At 39.5% G+C, this 19203-nt stretch overlaps 2 protein-coding genes across 8 annotated transcripts in view; one reads left to right on the top strand and one right to left on the bottom strand.

Annotated features, from left to right (window-relative positions):
- Positions 1–5872, top strand: part of KIF2A (kinesin family member 2A) — an 84119-nt gene extending 78247 nt beyond the window's left edge. For 3 of the 6 annotated variants that reach the window (XM_007973639.3, XM_007973624.3, XM_007973644.3), the window contains one exon: positions 342–5872. In XM_007973639.3, coding sequence (XP_007971830.1) covers positions 342–427 — 86 coding nt within the window. In that variant the 3' untranslated portion in view covers positions 428–5872. The remainder of the gene's footprint in view (positions 1–341) is intronic. The other 3 variants (XM_007973638.3, XM_007973634.3, XM_007973637.3) reach the window with 1 other exon arrangement.
- On the bottom strand, positions 3390–18366 carry DIMT1 (DIM1 rRNA methyltransferase and ribosome maturation factor). 2 transcript variants are annotated; one of them, XM_007973653.3, is made up of 12 exons: positions 18155–18366; positions 17740–17813; positions 16505–16591; positions 13370–13431; positions 13199–13292; positions 13064–13113; positions 9315–9438; positions 8780–8872; positions 7741–7805; positions 6991–7054; positions 5723–5829; positions 3390–3919 (listed from the first exon to the last, which is right to left on the bottom strand). In XM_007973653.3, exons 1-12 carry the CDS (start codon positions 18231–18233, stop codon positions 3877–3879), a joined length of 942 nt encoding a protein of 313 aa, XP_007971844.1. In that variant the 5' UTR covers positions 18234–18366; the 3' UTR covers positions 3390–3876. The 2 variants fall into 2 exon arrangements, with proteins under 2 accessions (XP_007971844.1, XP_037866345.1); XM_038010417.2 differs by lacking the exons at positions 17740–17813; positions 18155–18366 and adding an exon at positions 16975–17083.
- Between the last annotated feature and the right edge of the window lie 837 nt (positions 18367–19203).

The following is a 19203-nucleotide window of genomic DNA, read 5'->3' as shown; positions in this document are numbered from 1 at the left end:
TCAAAAAAAAAAGGTAGACTATGTATTTTACACATGTAAAACCTGCCTGTGCTCCAGAAGGAATTCCAATAAATTAAAACGAAGAACTGTAAATGTGCCAAACAGAACAGAAAGCTATTGAAAGATATAGAAAAATAGGTATTTCTGGAAATCTGTAACAAAAAACTTTGTAATAGTTCAGCACTGTATTTAGTTCTGAGTTTCTAGACAACAAAAACAAAAGGAAAAATACTGAGTAACTGTTAGGAAATAACACAGCTGACTTGATCGAATCCATAAAGTTGTAAACTCTTACTGCATGCAATACAATACTTATTCCCTCTTTCTTTTCTTTTTCCAAGACAAAGTGAAATCTTTCCGTGCAGCTCTACAAGAAGAGGAACAAGCCAGCAAGCAAATCAACCCCAAGAGACCCCGTGCCCTTTAAACCGGCATTTGCTGCTAAAGGATTCCCAGAACCCTCACTACTGTAACATACAACGGTTCAGCTGTAAGGGCCATTTGAAAGTTTGGAATTTTAAGTGTCTGTGGAAAATGTTTTGTCCTTCACCTGAATTACATTTCAATTTTGTGAAACACTCTTGTCTACAAAATGCTTCTAGTCCAGGAGGCACAACCAAGAATTGGGATTAATGAAGCATTTTGTTTCATTTACGCAAATAGTGATTTACTTTTGGAGATCCTTGTCAGTTTTATTTTCTATTTGATGAAGTAAGACTGTGGACTCGATCCAGAGCCAGATAGTAGGGGGAAGCCACAGCATTTCCTTTTAACTCAGTTCAATTTTTGTAGTGAGACTGAGCAGTTTTAAATCCTTTGCGTGCATGCATACCTCATCAGTGATTGTACATACCTTGCCCACTCCTAGAGACAGCTGTGCTCACCTTTTCCTGCTTTGTGCCTTGATTAAGGCTACTGACCCTAAATTTCTGAAGCACAGCCAAGAAAAATTACATTCCTTATTTGTCATTGTAAATTACCTTTGTGTGTACATTTTTACTGTATTTGAGACATTTTTTGTGTGTGACTAGTTAATTTTGCAGGATGTGCCATATCATTGAATGGAACTAAAGTCTGTGACAGTGGATATAGCTGCTGGACCATTCCATCTTATATGTAAAGAAATCTGGAATTATGATTTTAAAACCATATAACGTGATTATAATTTTTCTTAGCATTTTCTTTGTAAAGAACTAAAATATAAACTAGTTGGTGTATAATAAAAAGTAATGAAATTCTGAGAAGAGTTTTATCTTAGGAAAATACATATATATGCAGTGTGTGTGCCAGTGTGGTATTAACAAGACTAATAGTGCAATTTGATCCTTACCAATATCATTACTTAATTTGAAGTGTTCATTACCACCCCAAAATACACCTTTTCTATGTACTGTTAAAGGAAATTGGCTTCTCATGCATGAACATTTACATGTACATTGAAAGTAGTCCATAATAGAAGTTAGTTTAAGCCAAGTGTAGACAGTACATTACTCCCTTGAAAAAGAATTAAGCTGAAAGAGTTGACTTTGCCTTAAAAGGCAGATCTACCCGAAGCTCCATCCAGTACCAAATGTGAAACTTCGTTGTTATTTGGTGAGAATCATCAAATTCTCACTAATACATTGGTGTAGGGCATGCTACTTTTTAAACAGCAGCACTTATTTTTACAGATTGCTACTCCAAGGAAGAAAACTGGCCACTTTTCATGTAAATATTTTGTTCAAAGATTTGTATATCTCTCTAGGAGTTTTCCCTCAGTTCCCAGGATGGGGTCCAGGAGTAGATTAATAGCTAAAAATCCCCCAAGGATATCTTGTTTTGATTTATTTACTCCAGGGAACTACCAGCTCCTTCATAGGAGCCAAAGGGGAGCTATGAATAGAGAGTCACATGAGCCAGATTCTTTACTTCACTGTTCATAAAACCCAGAGAGTAGTTGTGAAAGATCCTAATACAAGTGTGAAAAGCTCTGTAAACATGAAATCTAGAACAAATGTAGATTTTCACAATATGCTTATTAATAAATGAAGTCTATGGAATAAGTTTTAGAGAGAATTTACTTCAATCACCTTTGTTTTGGAAGGGACTCAGGTTTTCTTGCAGCTGTAAGATATATTCTATTTGTGTTTATTTCAAAGGGAAGAGGAAGGATGGAGAACTGTTACAATTGACCTTGCAGAGGATATTTTAAAAAAGGTAGTTTTTGAGATTAACCAACTTTCAAAGGGCAATAGAGACGTGAATTTGCTCATTTAAAGCACAACAGATTAGCTTCAAATTTATTATTTGCATTGGATGGGTACTGTCTTTGGAAAGTCTCCTTATAGACAAATATGCTGCCTTATACTATGATGGCTTCATTCTGATCAGGTATTTTAAAAATTAGTACCAGAAAAGATATTGGAGGTAGTATAATACAGTCCTTCAGCTTTACAGATAGTGAAAACTGAAGGCCAGAAAAGGAACTAAAACTCAGAAGTTCATAGGGGTAGAGGGAAATAACCTGAGAAAGCCAAGTTAAATCTTAAAATTTTAACTATAAGGATAGAGATGATACAAGTGAACTTCGCAAAAGAGTTTTGTGAAATTAAACAAAAAATATACCCTCATATGTATTTCATATTTGTTTAACAAAAGCAGCTTGACGCTTTTGTTCTGGATTACACATCAAGAACAAGCATTATTTTAATTATGTAGTAACATTTACTATATGAATTGAAGCCAGATTTCAAATCTGGCTTTGTTAAATTAATTGGAAACACTCCTATTAATTTAGGTATTAAAAAAAGCCAAATATCAATAAAGATATTTTTATTAATTTTTTATAGAAACAAAATAGCTACTAAAACTATTATAGTATATTAACAGCACTTAGTATTATATTGATTTAAACATAGTAGCTAATAAAACTTGTTTATGACATCTGTTGAAATTCTCAATCTGACAGTTTTAAAATAGCTTAAAACTAAGCACCAGGTATATGAAAAAAGTACTGGAAATTTTAATTGTCCAGAAATCACAGGAACACTGGGAACCTGTAGTTATGGGAAATGGCTGTTTTTCTGAAGTTGAAAGCAAACATAAAACTATAAAACCAGTTTGTTTCAATTACAAAACCCTTTGAAATTTTGCTGTGCCTATAGTTATCTACCTAAGAACCGTAAAAAAAGATAATTTTATTGTTAACTTCATTCCAGTTTAGCTTCCTCATTTTACATGTAGGGAGTCATGCCCTTTAATATGCCTGGCACTGCTCGGTGGCTGTAGCAGACTTGGGCTTACCCAGAACCCTAAGTCTCTGATGCTATAGGATAGCGAAAGAGGTAAGCAATCATAACAGACAGTGTATAGGATAAATAGGGAAGAGAATGAGAGAACCAAAATAAAAATACTTTAAGAAACAATTATTTTACTGTACATGTGAATAACAAGAAATGGTACGGGGAATGTGAATAACATGAAATGGTATGGGGAATGTGTGACTAGTGAAGCATATTTTAACTGTTTTACTACTGGAGGAACAGAGCTAAAGGCCTAAAGAAGGCCTCACAGTATACAGTAAATAGAAGAGTAACATCTTTATACAATAAACTGTTAGAAATGATAAGTTTAAGTGTAAAGTTGTGCGTCTCTGCGGCTCCTGAACTTGAAGATTATTATGAATAGATTGGACCAGCTCTATATATTAAAAACTTGGATACTTAGAACTTTCCAACTTAAAAATTCAGATTCATAAATGGTGACAACAGTAGTAGTATCGAACCAAAAACAGTCAAGTAAATTATGTCTCTAAAGCAAAAGCATTATCTTCTCAAATACAAAAAATACAAAATTCATTTCTTTTCTTGACCTTGAAAAATTCTGTTTTCCAAACACCTAGGAAAAATGAATACCTTCTGCGTTGAATCCATGTAGCAATCTGAAAAAAGAAATCAAAATGGAATGGTACTGAAATGCTAATTTGTAGCACATAATGGTATATAGTTCTATACCATTAATTCTAAAACATGAATACAGCATGCTGACAGAGCCCACCCACTCCTAATACTAGTTATTAAAGAAACGATACTGGCTGGGCACGGTGGCTCACACCTGTAATGCCAGCACTTTGGGAGGCTGAGGCAGGTGGATTACCTGAGGTCAGGAGTTCAAGAACAGCCTGGCCAACACGGTGAAACCCCGTCTCTACTAAGAATACAAAAATTAGCGAGGCATGGTGGCACATGCCTGTAATCCTAGCTACTCGGGTGGCTGAGGCAGGAGACGTGCCTGAACCCGGGAGGCAGAGGTTGCAGTGAGCTGAGATTGTGCCTTTGCACTCCAGCCTGGGTGTCAGAGCAAGACTCTGTCTCAAAAAAAAAAAAAAAAGAAGAAATGTTACTGTCTGACTAAATTTATAAGATGTATATTGGTTAAACCATGCCATGTTGGTGCCTCTTTCATTATAGCTTTTATGTCGTAATGAATTTGACTAAAATTATCTTAGACTCATTATCCCAGGCCTGAGAACTCACTGGCACTTGTTTCAAGGTAACTGAATAAGAAGCTGTTTGGAATTGGCAGAAGTCAGATGAATAACCAATCTTACATGCCCTTTCTTCCTCTCTTGAGCTGTTATTTATATTCAAATTAAATACACATTATTTCTCCCTGTAGATACCTGTGTACTTAATAGATTCTAGTTAGTAAACTGCACATGCCCAATAACTTTGAGGAAATTTAGTGAAAATGAAGGAAAAGATAAAATATTTCTCTTTAGACCTGAGGTTATTTTTAGGCTGGCCCATAGAAACAGGTCCAGATAAATTTCTAAAAAAGCAAAGTAGATACTTATGAATAGTATTCAATGCCTAGGATTAACATCTAAAAAGACTCAGTAGTACTGCTAGCCAGCCAATAAAATATAAACTCCATTTGTCTTAGTTATATAGAACTGTGTTTCCAGCTTAGAAAAAGTCAAACCAATGCCTTTTAGAACAAACTACCCTCATTTTGTATTCAGCCTCTAGAACATGGAAGCTTTAAAAGTGAATTGGCTAAATAGGCAAGAACTTCTGAAAGTTAACATCTTAATGATTAAAAACAGTAAGTACAGGTTAGTAATTACCTGGGTAATTAATTGAAGCCTTATTCTATTTTCATAAGACTTACTTGCTTAATTCAAGCAAAACAAATTTTGGTCTAAATTACCTAGATAATTATGACAGCTTTTTACTTGAGAAGTATAGAACTTGCCTCAGGCTACAAAACTAACTATATTATTACTAAATGGATAACCAGGTAAGATTCTAACTGGCATTGTATGCTTAAGATTGATTTAACAACAGCTATTCCCAGTAAGGAAATTTTTAAAATCAGATCTAGTTACATGTATTATGATTTTTCTACCTTATACTCTTTTGGAGGGATAAGCTATTAAGACTAAGACTATGAATGAGAGTTGGGGAGGGAGCAGGAAGGGAGGAACATGCACACCACATTAACACAAAGGCAATCTTCTGGCTCGGACTGTTCTTAACTACTGTTCTTAAAGAAAATGTTCATTCTGCTGCAGCTAACTAGCCTCCATCTTCTACACCAAATACTATTCCATGCCATGGAAGTGCTATGCAATAACTCTCCCAGGTAGCACCTTATACCGCTTAAAAGCCTTTAAAATCTCTAATCTGAAGGTGTCACAGTAAAGAAATGTAAACACTTAGGAAAACAAAAATGTAATTACCTGATGAAGTCATCTATGTCCATGGAACGGGCCCGTTTGTCACTAAAACCTGTGCTGGTTAGGATTTGCTGTATTTTATCTGCTATGCTGAAATCTTCTGGTATTATCTATCAATATAAGATTCAGAATAAATGAACGACATATCTTTAATGAGGTCACCTTGACTCTTTTTTTTAGTTCAGTAAGTCATAAAATAGTCACCTTTAATATATCTGTTAATAAGACTTTGGAAGGCCTGATTGTTTACATAAGACTTGGATCTCTAAGTGGCTGATCTTTATTAACAAAAACTTGGAATACCTTGAATTAGTAATCCTGTCTATATTAGCCATTTTCTTCTTTAAAATTCTGTAATAGTTATTAGTTTCAGACTTCACAAATAATTAAAACTGTAAATTAAATTTTAAAGCAACTGTTACTCCTTTCAAAATAATGCATTTTCTTGCTACAGATTTCACCTTAACCACCTCGTTTTTCTCAAAGAGGTGACCTGCCCAAGCCTTGGGAATATTAAGGATTTTACACTTAATGCACATATTTTATCCAAATATTTTTCTTAATCTAGCTTAATATTTTTCTATTATACTTAGGCAGATTATCTAATGACTTTTTCCCCATAAAAGAGAAAATGCAGATAGTATTGTGATACATTAAACCATATAGGTTCTGAGTCATAAAAAATAAAAAGAAAATTGGCCTTTATCTCTGTCTGTTCTGTTTAATTAAACTGGAAGCTAAAAAGTTAGCAAACATCACATTACACACACTGTTACACAAATGATAAGCATGAGGCTCACAACCAGAAATCTGCTATTGAGCCATATGAACTTTATTTCAATTTCTGGGTATTAAACTTAGAAATTAATAACTATATTTGTAACTGCTGTGTGAGCAAAAAACAAGACATGGTCACAATTCAGAGGACAGTAAATTGTACACAGTTATTTTAAGTTGTGCAAGCTACACATATCTACAGCTTTGAGGAACCTGTAACTGCTGAATCTGATTCTTGTTATGGCTAAAAGCAACTGTCAGTAGTTAGAGGACAGGGTGGAGTAATCAAAGTTGCTCTTATCTGTTCCACAGGATACACAGCAGCACTGACCTGTCAGAATTCAAGTCAAAATTGTGCTAGTTATGCATTCTATATTGTCTTTTAAGGATCCTATGGAGTGTACAAAATAATCTCATGCTAGATCAACAAGAATAAAAATGGACATTTTAAAAGAAAACAAATCAATGAAACTGCAGGAACATTTTCTACTTACAATATTATGGACTGAACAGTGAATTCTGTAGTTTTTTTCCAAGAGTTGTTGCACTGCACTTGATCTGTAGCATAAAGAAGTGACGCCACTGTTATTATTCCAAAGTCAGAGTAATTTCTTAAACTTTTTTTTTTTTACTACTATATAAGCCATTTAAGCAATAATTTCATTTTAGATGAAATTAAATCTATGTTCTGTATGGTACAATTAAGGAATTTTAAAAGTTGTTGAATATTTAAACTTATGCAGCAAACACTAATTATATTTAAAGTGCAAAATCCTGATAAATACCTCTTAAATTCTTAGAGAAGTTCTAGACCCTCCACAAAACATCCCCTAAAAAAAAATCTCCAAGCCCTGTAAAACTGTGTCTCACCTTTTACCCTTGAACCCCAAATTGATGAGTTGCATTTTCCTAAGTTAATAAGATGACACATAACCTTCACAAGTGTTGAAAGGGTCCATCATCACCTCATTTTTCCAACAAAAAAACTAGAGCAGATGTATGGTCAGAGTTTGGGAGTGTTTTCCTGTTTTGCCAAAAAAAAAACCTGATCTGACTCTCAACTCCAGCATCCTTTCTTCATTAAGTTCTCCTGCCTCCCAAGCTCTAAAGATAGTTAAAAAGGTCAAGTTTGTCTGGACCCATATCTTTATGCTTTAGGGTAGCTGCTCAGGAAAAGGACCAAATTCTAGCATAGTATCTGGAGCACTGGTCCTTTACACATTAGAAATTAGTGTAATACTTACTTAAATGCAGCAGAGAGTGTCTTGTTTTTCCTAACAAAGGTTATCCTTACTAGACCATCCCATTCCTGAAATAGAAGATAGACATTTTCTTCAAATTACAAACTTCTTGTTCTTGTCTATGCCTGCTAGGTATTACCTTGTCTTTTAATATATAAAATTGAAGGGAACTTTCTAAAGTGAAGAAAATGTTCTGTATCTTGATCTGGCTGGCACACAGATGCAAAAGAAAGACAGACATTTGATTTTTTGTACTTTGGTGCATTTCACTGAATACGTCTTTTCCTCAGAATTTTTTTTGACAAGGGTCAAAGCATGACAATTTTTTTTTAATTTGAAAAAATAAAGCCAGGCACAGTGCTGCATGCCTGTAGTACCAGCTACTCGGGAGGCTGAGGTGGGAGGATCGCTTGCGACCAAAAGTTCAAGTCCAGCCTAGGCAACATAGTGAAACCCCATCTTAAAAAAAGAAAGTGGAGGAAAAACAAAATAGTCCCACTTCTGAACAAAGAACATGGCATTTATTTAAATCTAAGTATCATTTTCAAAAATAAGATTCAAAACAGACATGACTTCAGATACTGCCTGTGCAATACCCCTAAACCACCTTGAAGGAGTTACTGACAAACCACTCCATTTACCACCAGTTGACCACACACACAATCGTGTTTTTCTCTAATGTGGCTGTAGTAAAGTTTTACATCAAGTGGTCTTCTTTCTTGTTTTTAAATCTCAAAAGCAATTACAATTAAAACATGTTACCCATAATATTACTTTAAAACAACTATTTTCATTTTACCTTGTTTTCCAAGTTTTATTCAATTTTTTTTCTTTTCTTTTTTTTTTTTTTTTGAGACTGGGTCTCACTTTATAACTACCTTGCATCAAATTATTCCATCTACTTCAGCAGAGGGATGTGTCCTAATTAGCATTTTCGTATGTTTGAATAGGTTGATTCAATATTTTTCTGCTGCTATAGACACACATCTTCCAGCCTGGACTTTTTTTCCTTTTATTGATTAAGCCAATATTTTAACCTCACCTGAAAATTGATGGGTGGTGGTGGATTTTTAGGTTCTATCCTTACAACACTGGATTCCACCTTGGGCGGTGGTCTGAAGTTATTCTTTCCAACCTGTTAATGAAAAAGTATTTAAGTAGTACTCTGAAAGGCAACTTTTATTTAGTAACCAAAGATGCTATCCTCACAGAAGGCACAACTAGATGCTCAAGGATGAGTTAAGGTAGATTATTTCAATAATAAAAATCACTGGCTGGGTGCTTTGGCTCACACCTGTAATCCCAGCACTTTGGGAGGCCAAGGCAGATGGATCGTTGAGCCCAGGAGTTCAAGACCAACCTGGGCAACATAGCAAAACTCTGTGTCTATAAAAAGTACCAAAAAATTAGCCAGGCATGGTGACACACAGCTCTAGTCCCAGCTACTCGGGAGACTGAGGTGAGAGGACTGCTTGAGTATGGGAGGCAGAGATCGCAGCGAGCCACTGCACTGCAGCTTGGGTGACAGACTGAGATTCTGTCTCAGTAAAAAGAGAAAGAAAACAAAATTCACTTACTTTCATTAGATGGTCCACACGTGCCAACAGCTGTGTATTAATTGAGAGTCTGCAGTATAACTTATCTCCAGGTTTTGCAACCAGTCGGAGGGCAAATTCTCTTTGAAACATAAGTATAGCACATCTGAAAAGAAAGCAAAAAGGAATAAGGAAAATGGTCATTGTCAACTATAAATGAATTTTGACTGCAATGAATTTTCTTGGGAGAGAAATAGCAAAGCATTGGCAGCTGATTATAAGGTAGGAGAACGCTTTCAGCCTTTTTTATTGCCACAGAATGAGAGAGCTGGCTTTGTTTTTATAATGGCTGTGCTCCTCACCACAAGATAGTTTGCAAATATAAGCCTTTAAAGACTGGATGAGAAGGTGTTTCAAATCAGCACTAGTCCATCACCTCTTCTATGAAAAAGTGAAATACATTGTTTCAGCAGCAGAAATATATTTATGGGGTAGCAGACACCTTTAAGGAAGAGGTGAGGCTGAAGAGGCAGATTGTGATGTTCAATGTCTCCTTGATTTGACAGGTTAAAAGATGTACACTTTTTTTTTTTTTTTTGAGACAGAGTTTCACTCTTGTCACCCAGGGTGGAGTGCAATGGCGTAATCTCGACTCACTACAACCTCCATCTCCTAGGTTCAAGTGATTCTCATGCCTCAGCCTCCCCCTTCCCAAGTAGCTGGGATTACAGGCACACGCCACCACCCCTGGTCGATTTTTCTATTTTTAGTACAGACAGTGTTTCACCATGTTGGCCAGGCTGGTCTGGAACTCCTGACCTCAGGTGATCCACCCACCTCAGCCTCCCAAAGTGCTGGGATTACAGGCATGAGTCACCATGCCCAGCCAAAAGATGTAGACTTTTTATTCAGCAGGCAATGGGGAGACTTTGTAGGGGTTAATGAACAGAAGAGCATCTTCAAAGCTACACTTTGACACTCAAACTTTTGACAATGAGTCACACTAAAAAATACATTTGGCATTGCAAGCCAAGCCACAAATGTCTGTATGTATATGTGTTCGTATTGTATTTCAAAACAAAAGTTTCATGGAACTATAATCACCTGGACTGTATACACGCAGTACCCTCTGATATATTCCATTCCATGTCATTAAAAAAAAAAAGATGGTCATGACTCATTAATTTTATAAGCACTAAATAGTTTTTGACTTGCAGTTTGAAAGCCACTAGTATGTAATGTAGAAAGTCACTTCAAAGTTCATGGAAATATTGAGTTAAAAGATAAAAATAAGGCACTTATAATCACAGCACTTTATGAGGCCAAGGCAGACAGATCACTTGAGCTCAGGAGTCCAAGACCAGCCTGGGCAGAACATGGTGAGACCCCGTTTCTAAAAAAAAAAATAAAAATTAGCTAGGCATGCTAGTACACCCCTGTAGTCCCAGCTATTCAAAAGGCTGAGGTAGGAGAATCATCTGAGCCCAGCCTAGGAGAGGCTGAGGTTGCGGTGAGCTGAGATCTCACCACTGCACTCCAGCCTGTCTCAAATAAAGAAAAAAAAGAAAAAACATGAACTTTATTATTCAACATAAGCTCCATCAAGTTCAAGACACTTTTGTAAGTGATGATACCAGCCTTTTAGTCTGTATCAAAGAAACTGAGGCTCTAGGGAATTTAACCATGTCACTGCAGTCTTTTTTTTTTATATTATTAACTGAAGAAAAAAGGGTACCCTTTCAAATTTTTTAAGACCAGGAAACGAAAATAAATCAGAAGGGCTGGGCACCATGGTTCATGCCTGTAATAATCCCAGCATTTGGGGAGGCTGAGGCGGGCAGATCACTTGAGCTCAGGAGTAGGAGACCAGCCTGGGCAACATGGCAAGACCTATCGCTAAAAAAAATACAAAAATTAGCTGAGTGTGGTGCCACATGCCTGTAACCTCAGCTACTTGGGAGGCTGAGGTGGGAGGAATGCTTGAGCCCAGGAAGTGGAGGCTGCAGTGAGTGCAGATCACACCACTGCTCTCCAGCCTGGGAACCACAGCAAGACTGTCTCATAAAATAAAAAGTAAGTAAATCAGAAGGGGCCAAATCAGGACTGTAAGGTGGATGCCTAACGATTTCCCATTGAAACTCTCAAAAAATTGCCCTCGTCTGAGGAGAGGAAGGAGTAGAAGTGTTATGGTGGAGGAATCTCTGGGGAAGCTTTCCTGGGAGTTATTCTGCTACAACTTTAGCTAACTTTCTCAAAACATTTTTGTAATAAGCAGATGTTATCATTCTTTGTTCCTAAAGAAAGTCAGCAAGCAAAATGCCCTGAGCATTAAAGGACAAAAAAAAAAAAAAAAAAAAAAAAACAGTTGCTATGGGCTTTGCTCTTGACTGGTCTGCTTTTGCTTTGACTCGACCCATTCTGCCTCTTGGTAGGCATTATGTTGACTCTGCTTTGTCTTTAGGATCACACTGGTAAAGCCATATTTCATCTCCGTTACAATTCTTTGAAGAAATGCTTCAGGATCTTGTTTTCTTTTTTGATAATCTCGCTGTTGCCCAGGCTGGAGTGTGGAGTGCAGTGGCACAATCTCGGCATACTGCAACCTCCACTTCCTGAGTTCAAGCGATTCCCCTGCCTCAGCCTCCCGAGTAGCTGGGATTACAGGTGCCCACCACAATGCCCAGCTAATTTTTGTATTTTCAGTAGAGACGGGGTTTCACCATGTTAGCCAGGCTGGTCTCCTGACCTCAAGTGATCTGCCCGCCTCGGCCTCCCAGAGTGCTAGGATTACAGGTGTGAGCCACTCTACCCGGCCATGTTTCAGGATCTTGATCCCAGTTATATAAAATTTCCACTGGAAACTCTGCTTTTATCTGCAGCTGATTTGAGTACAATGTTTTTTGTTTTGTTTTCTCATAAAATATTTCAGAAAAGAGGGTATGACAGTTTGGGTATCCATCAAGTAGAAACTTTAACTTTGATTTTGCAGTCAGAATTGTGTAAGTTGAACCAACTGAGATGTCTGTGGTGCTGGCTATTGTTTGTGCTGTTCAATGTTTTTCTTCGTCACTTAGGGAACAAACAAGATGAATGTTTTCCACAAATTTGATGTGGCCGGTCTGCCACTGTAGGCTTCATTTTCAACGCTGTCTCATCCCTTCTTAAAACGAGTTATCCATTTGTAAACTGCTGATTTCTTTGGGATATTGTCCGCATAAACTTTCTGTAAAGCATCAATGGTTTCACCATTCTTCCAACCAGGCTTCACCATAAATTGGATGTTTGTTCTTACTTCAATTTTAGCAGAGTTCATGTTGCTCTGATATGGGCTCTTTTCAAACTGATGTCTTATCCTTCTCAGGGCCTCACATGAGATCCTGTTCACTTAGTACAGAGTTTATTGTGGTGCAGAAACATTTTGAAATCCATGCATAGTTTTTTCATAATACACATTTTCCATGAACTTTTTGAAGACCTCTTATACCAGAGACCAGTTAGCAAACCACTGCAATTGTCTAGACATAAGGTAACAAAAATTCTAACCTAGGCTTAACGGCAGGAAGATTCAAAAGTTGGGAAAGGCTGTCTGGTCTCAGAAGCAGGACTTCTAGCACACTGTCCCCAAATAACCTCTCAATTAAAAAGACAGAAAGACCTCCATACAAATCAACATTTTCTATAGAAATTCTTCAGTAGTTTTTCAACTGACCTGACTCATTTTTGGCTATGTTCACCACCTGAATTGTAAGTCTTTCAAAATTTGGCAATAACTCTAGTCTTTTGTCACAAACCTGAAAAAAGGTCGATGTAGCAACAGCTTGAAGACAAAAGGCGATGAGATCTGTAAGAGAATTAACTAGTTATTTCCGGGAAACACACGTCAGAGAAACACTTAGTATCATGTTCCTGAAAATGTCAGAACATACCTGATAAGGCAAATTTGCCACACAAGTATCAAAGAATGGCAAATCTGTTTTCAACACATCACCCACTAGTACTTGAAGTTTGCTGGCCACAGGCCTGATGAGAAAAGAAGAAATGTAAAAAGACTTGTTTCATGAGATTGGAATGACTTTAATTCTATTATGTATACTCACGTGCCCTGAACTCTTTTGTGAAGTTCAGCTACCAGCCTTGGGTCAAGTTCACAAGCAACAACCTAATTAAAAAAAAAAAAAAAAAAAAAAAAAAAAATTTAGGTTAATTATGGAATATAAATATTTTTTGTTATCCCAACAAGAACTCTTACATGATTTACGTGACAAACTTCTTTTCTCATTTCTACCACCAATATTCCTTCAATTGTACTCGCCTACTTCAAATAACAAACAAAAATGGGCCAGGTACAGTGGCTCATGCCTGTAATCCCAGCACTTTGGGAGGCCGGGGTGCGCGAATCACAAGGTCAGGAGTGAAAGACCAGCCTGGCCAACATGGTGAAACCCCATCTCTACTAAAAATACAAAATATTAGGCCAGGTGCAGTGGCTCACGCCTGTAATCCCAACACTTTGGAAAGCCGAGGCAGGCGGATCACCTGAGGTCAGGAGTTCGAAACCAGCCTGGCTAACAAGGCGAAACCCCATCTCTACTAAAAATGCAAAAATTAGCTGGACACCGTGGCAGGCGCCTGTAATCCCAGCTACTCGGGAGACTGAGGCAGGAGAATTGCTTGAACCTGGGACGTGGAGGTTGCAGTGATTCGAGATCGTGCCATTGCACTCCAGCTTGGGCGACAGAGAGAGACGCCATCTCAAAACAAAAACAAAAACAGAAGCAACACAAAAAATTAGCTGGGCCTAGTGGTGGGCACCTGTAATCCTAGCTATTCTGTAGGCTGAGGCAGGAGAATTGCTTGAACCCTGGAGGCAGAGGTTGCCATGAGCCAAGACTGCGCCACTGCACTCCAGCCGGGGCGACAGAGTGAGGCTCCATCTCAAAACAAAACAATAAAAAAGCCGGGCGTGAGGCTGAGGTGGGTGGATCACGAGTTTAGGAGATCGAGACCAGCCTGGCCAACATGGTAAAACTCTATCTCTACTAAAAAATTCAAAAATTAGCTGTTGCAGTGAGTCGAGATCGTGCCATAGCACTCCAGCCTGCCAACAGAGCGAGACTCGGTCTCAAAAACAAATGAATGAACAAACACCACCACCCAGAAAAGTAGACAACCAGATTATGTGAGAGTTCTACCCATATAATCAATAGAATCACGTTTCATCTGTCTCCACGCTTTGTAATTGAACAGATGATGAAAGAAAATATACCACGTCTGTGCAGTCAATGTTGTTCGAGAAGAGCATACAATTCGATTGCTCTTACTGTAAGTATGTCACATCTACTGACATACACAATACATGGCATAGATAACTTCTCAAGTAAATGAAATAGATGTCAAATAAGGCCGAAATTGAAATTTTATTCCAATTTCAGCTGAGGTTTCACTGACTTCTTTTATTTTTATTAAAAAAACTTTTTTTAAGAGATGGGGTGTCACTCTGTTGCCCAGGCTGGAGTGGAGTGGCGCTATCATAGCTCACCGCTGCCTTGAAGTCCTGGGCTCATGGGATCCTCCCACCTCACCTTCCTGTGCAGCTGGGACCACAGGTGTGTACCATACCAGGCGAATTTCTTTTATTTTTTATAGAGACGGGTCTCACTACGTTGCCTGGGCTGGTCTCAAAACTCCTGGACTCAAACAATCCTCCCCTCCTTGGCCTCCCAAAGTGCTGGGATTACAGGCATAAGCCACCATGCCCAGCCTCTTTTTTATTTTTTATAGAGATTGGGTCTCACTTTGTTGCCCAGGCTAGTCTCAAGCTCATGGCTTCAAGCAATCTTCCTGCCTCAGCCTCCCAAAGTGCTGGGATTACAGATGTGAGCCACAGCTCCTGGCCCCACTTCTATATAGACCGTCTTTACAGGGTAAACAATGTGCTGCTTATTCTGTTTGGTTCCCAGATGTATCTTTATTTTTATTTTTTGAGACAGGGTCTCGCTCTGTCACCCAGGCTGCAGTGAAGTGATAGGATCATGGCTCACTGGAGCCTCAACCTCCCAGGCTCAGGTAATCCTCCCACCTCAGCCTCCCTGGTAGCTGGGGCTACAGTCATGCACCACCACGCCCAGCCAATGTTTTGTAGAGACGGGGTTTCACCATGTTTCCCAGACTGGTCTCGAACTCCTAGGCTCGAGCCATCCACCCACCTTAGCCTCCCAAAGTGCTGGGATTACAGGTATGAGCCATCATGAAAGGCCTTCCCAGATATATTATCTACTTCTCTCTGCATCCTATAGATAATGAAGTCCAGCTCCCTTACCTTTCAACTTCTGGTTGGAAGTGGCCAGTGAAAGGCACCAGCATTATGGGGTACAAAGGGAAGGGGTTGGGTATTTCCTTCCTAATTAAACTCCCTGTTGAGGTTGGGTATGGTGGTTTATGCCTGTAATCCCAGCACTTTGGGAGGCCAAGGTGGGCGATCACCTGAGGTCAGGAGTTTGAGACCAGTCTGGCCAACATAGTGAAACCCCATCTCTACTAAAAATACAAAAATTAGCCAGCGTGGTGGCAGGTGCCTGTAATCTCAGCTACTTGGGAGGCTGAGGCAGGAGAATCTCTTGAACCCAGGAGGCAGAGGTTGCCATGAGCCAGGACTGCATCACTGCACTCCAGCCTGGGGAACAGAGTGAAACTCCCTCTCAAAAAAAAAAAAAAAATTCCCTGTTGAAATACCTAAGTGGTTTCTGTTTCCCTGACTGAAATATCTCATATTTTCTTTTTTTTTTTTTTCTTTTTTTTTGAGCAGAGTCTTACTCTGTCACCAGGCTGGAGTGCAGCGGTGCAATCCTGGCTCACTGCAACCTCTGACTCCCGGGTTCAAGTGGTTCTCCTGCCCCAGCCTCCGGAGTAGCTAGGACTACAGGCACCCGCCACCACACCCAGCTAATTTCTGTATTTTTAGTAGAGATGGGGCTTCACCATGTTGGCCAGGATGGTCTCAATATCTTGACCTCGTGATCCAACCGCCTTGGCCTCCCAAAGTGCTGGGATTACAGGCGTGAGCCACCGCACCCGACCGAAATATCTCCTATTTTCCAAGACAAAATTTCCAACAAGGGATCAGGAGTTACTACTAAAATAATAGCAATTAATTAAAACATATTCAGATTGAAAACCAACTGAGCTTTCTAACATAGTCATTTGTGATACCAAACATTAAATCCCCTTTTTACCTTTTTTGCCTTTTCTAACAACTTTACAGTCATGTTGCCAGTTCCAGGTCCAACTTCTAGCACTACATCAGTTGGTCTTAAGGCAGCCTAAAAGCAAGCACGAACACTTTAGCTCTTCTGGCACATCAGAACACAGAAGTTAATTTACACTTGACCATCTTTACTCATATGTGCTCCGATAAGAACTCTTAATCTGACTCCATTTTTAGATTCTTCATGATCGATGTGGTTAACAAAATTACCTCAATAACATTTGGTGCAAATGAAAATCTAAAACCTCTCCTAACTTGGAGGAATACTGCTCAACTTTAGGAGTCAGAAAAGCAGGAACAGCATTTCTGGGATTGACATTCTGATTTCTATCTAGAAATACTCCAATCGCCTCTTATTACCTTCTCTATTCACATCAACAAGTTCAAATGGGAAAGGACTGTACTTGCTGGACGAGGTTTCTTCAATTCTCAACCCACCTATGGTTTCAAGGATGCAGAAGAGCAGCAACTGTATACAAAATTGAATGTCTGCACACAGCTGTAATATTCTAGGGCCACAGCTTTCATCAGATGCTGAAAGGAAACTATGAGCTAAAAAGGTTAAAATAGTACAACCACCTTTTTTTTTTTTCTCATTTTTCAAATGACACGAAGCCCAACAAGATCCTTTAACTATGTAATGCTCTTTCTACAACTCCAGGATGCTTTCCTTGCTTTTAACCATAAGTGTAATCTGCACCGTGTATATTTCACTTCCTAGCACCCAAACATCCATAACCATAAGAGAACATCAATAACTCAGACAGGAGTAATACTCCAAGCAATTTATATGTGGTACTGGAATACATCAAATAGTTTATATGTGGTACTATATGTTTTTCTGGGGAACAAACTTTCTAATGTGTGGTTTAGACATAAATAGATGGAGTACATAAAAACTAAAAGTGATCAAAAAAGTGATTAGGAATAGAAGAATAATTATCTTGAACAAATACAAAGGTCCAGCTATAAAGTAGATAATCCACAAAAAGACACAGAATTGGGAACCAGGAGAAACTCAGACCCACAGAATGAAGCTTATCGTGCAGAAGACAGCCCGTGAATTCTAGAAAATTATTTGATTCATTCAACAAATATTTACAGAGCATCTAATTTATGGCAGGCAGACTTTCTGCCCTTATGTATTCACAGGAATAAAATTAGTAAACCAACAACTCTCTCCCTTTCCTCTTCCATACCCACCTTATCGATAATGCTGTTAATAATGAGAGGATTTTTCAAAATGTGCTGCCCAATTCCCGTGTTGAACATGAGTCCTGTAAGAAAACACGAAACAGCCTTAATTTTCCTACTGAGATTAGATATTAGACAGTCCCAGAAAAGAAAGCTGCATGGGTAGGGGGAAGATTTCTGAGCCAACCAGGGCCATGAAACGTCACGCCAGGACTGAAAAACTCTTTAAGTTCATCCTCCAGCTGTAAAGGAAGCCAACGACTGCGCGTAGGGCCTGCCGCCGACTTGGGGACCCACCCCTGCCTTCCGCGCTCACGGGAGCGGGTCTTGACCGGCCTCCGCCGATCAGGTCTCGGTCCGCACCCCAGGCTAGGTCCTGCCGGAAGACCTGACCCGACCCCAGCTTCCTCCCGGGGAACCGCACCTCCAGCGCTCTTCAGCTCCCGGCGCTGCTCCTGCCGCCCGCAGCGGCGGCCAGTGGCCCCCGACTTGACCTTCGGCATCTTGGCGGCAAGCGGGCCTACAGGCCCGGGTCGTCAAGGAGGACTAAAGTGGGCTAGCGTGAGAAAGCCAACACGTGGGAATCGCCGCCTCGCGCCGCCCGCACCACTCCGGCCCAAGTTCGGGAGGGGCAAGGGTCCGCCCCCTCCCGTACGCTCTGGGCTCCTCCTCCAGAAAGAGGGCGGACCTTGGAGCCCACTGACTGCCGGGAATTGGAGTCACCGAGAGAGGAAAGCCGAACTGCGGGAGCCTACAGATCCCAGAAGACACCGCGCTACAGAGGCGTGCAGTCTGGAGTTGGAGCTCTTGTCCCAACCCGAGCTGGATAAGAAGGTGTTGGTGTGGTGCTCTCTGTGTTGCGAAGGCTGTTTAAGTTATATGATGAGGTTAAGCCTATGGATGTTTTAGAAGGCCAAGTTCTGGGATCGTTGAGGTCCGAAGAAGTATTCACGTGCCTCCCTCCTGTTTTCCTGCAGCTTGTGGGGGTGGGAAACCCGGAATTTGGGGATCAGCTTGCTCTTTTGTGGGAATGCATTTTTTGCTGCTTGCCTTGGGGAAAAGAACTGCAAGAGTGGCATTAACTCCGGTTTCGCTAGGGCTGTGGTTGCTTCTATTAGGAATAGAAGAATAATTATCTTGAACAAATACAAAGGTCCAGCTATAAAGTAGATAATCCACAAAAAGACACAGAATTGGGAACCAGGAGAAACTCAGACCCACAGAATGAAGCTTATCGTGCAGAAGACAGCCCGTGAATCCTAGAAAATTATTTGATTCATTTAACAAATAATTCAACAAATCCTTTTTGTGCCTCATCATTCACTCCGTGAACATTTATTGAGCTCTAACTGTGTAGCAAACACTGCTGGGGATTCTACGTAAGAAACTTACCTCAAAGTTTATTCTTTTGAGAGAGATGGACAGAAACTCCAAAACGCTGTAAATACGATAACGTATTGGTCACTGTGCTAG

The sequence above is a fragment of the Chlorocebus sabaeus genome, chromosome 4, assembly GCF_047675955.1.
Source record: "Chlorocebus sabaeus isolate Y175 chromosome 4, mChlSab1.0.hap1, whole genome shotgun sequence".
Classification (NCBI taxonomy): domain Eukaryota; kingdom Metazoa; phylum Chordata; class Mammalia; order Primates; family Cercopithecidae; genus Chlorocebus; species Chlorocebus sabaeus.
The sequence above is the reverse complement of the archived record's forward strand: the minus strand, read 5'-3'. Positions and strand labels throughout refer to the sequence as shown.

Coding starts and splice junctions, on each gene's coding strand:
- DIMT1 (XM_007973653.3), bottom strand. CDS start 18,233: ATGCCGAAGGTCAAGTCGGGGGCCACTGGCCGCCGCTGCGGGCGGCAG. Junction 13,432..16,504: donor TGTTAGAAAAGGCAAAAAAG/GTAAAAAGGGGA, acceptor TTTTTTAATTAG/GTTGTTGCTTGTGAACTTGA. Junction 13,114..13,198: donor TGGCAAATTTGCCTTATCAG/GTATGTTCTGAC, acceptor ATTCTCTTACAG/ATCTCATCGCCTTTTGTCTT.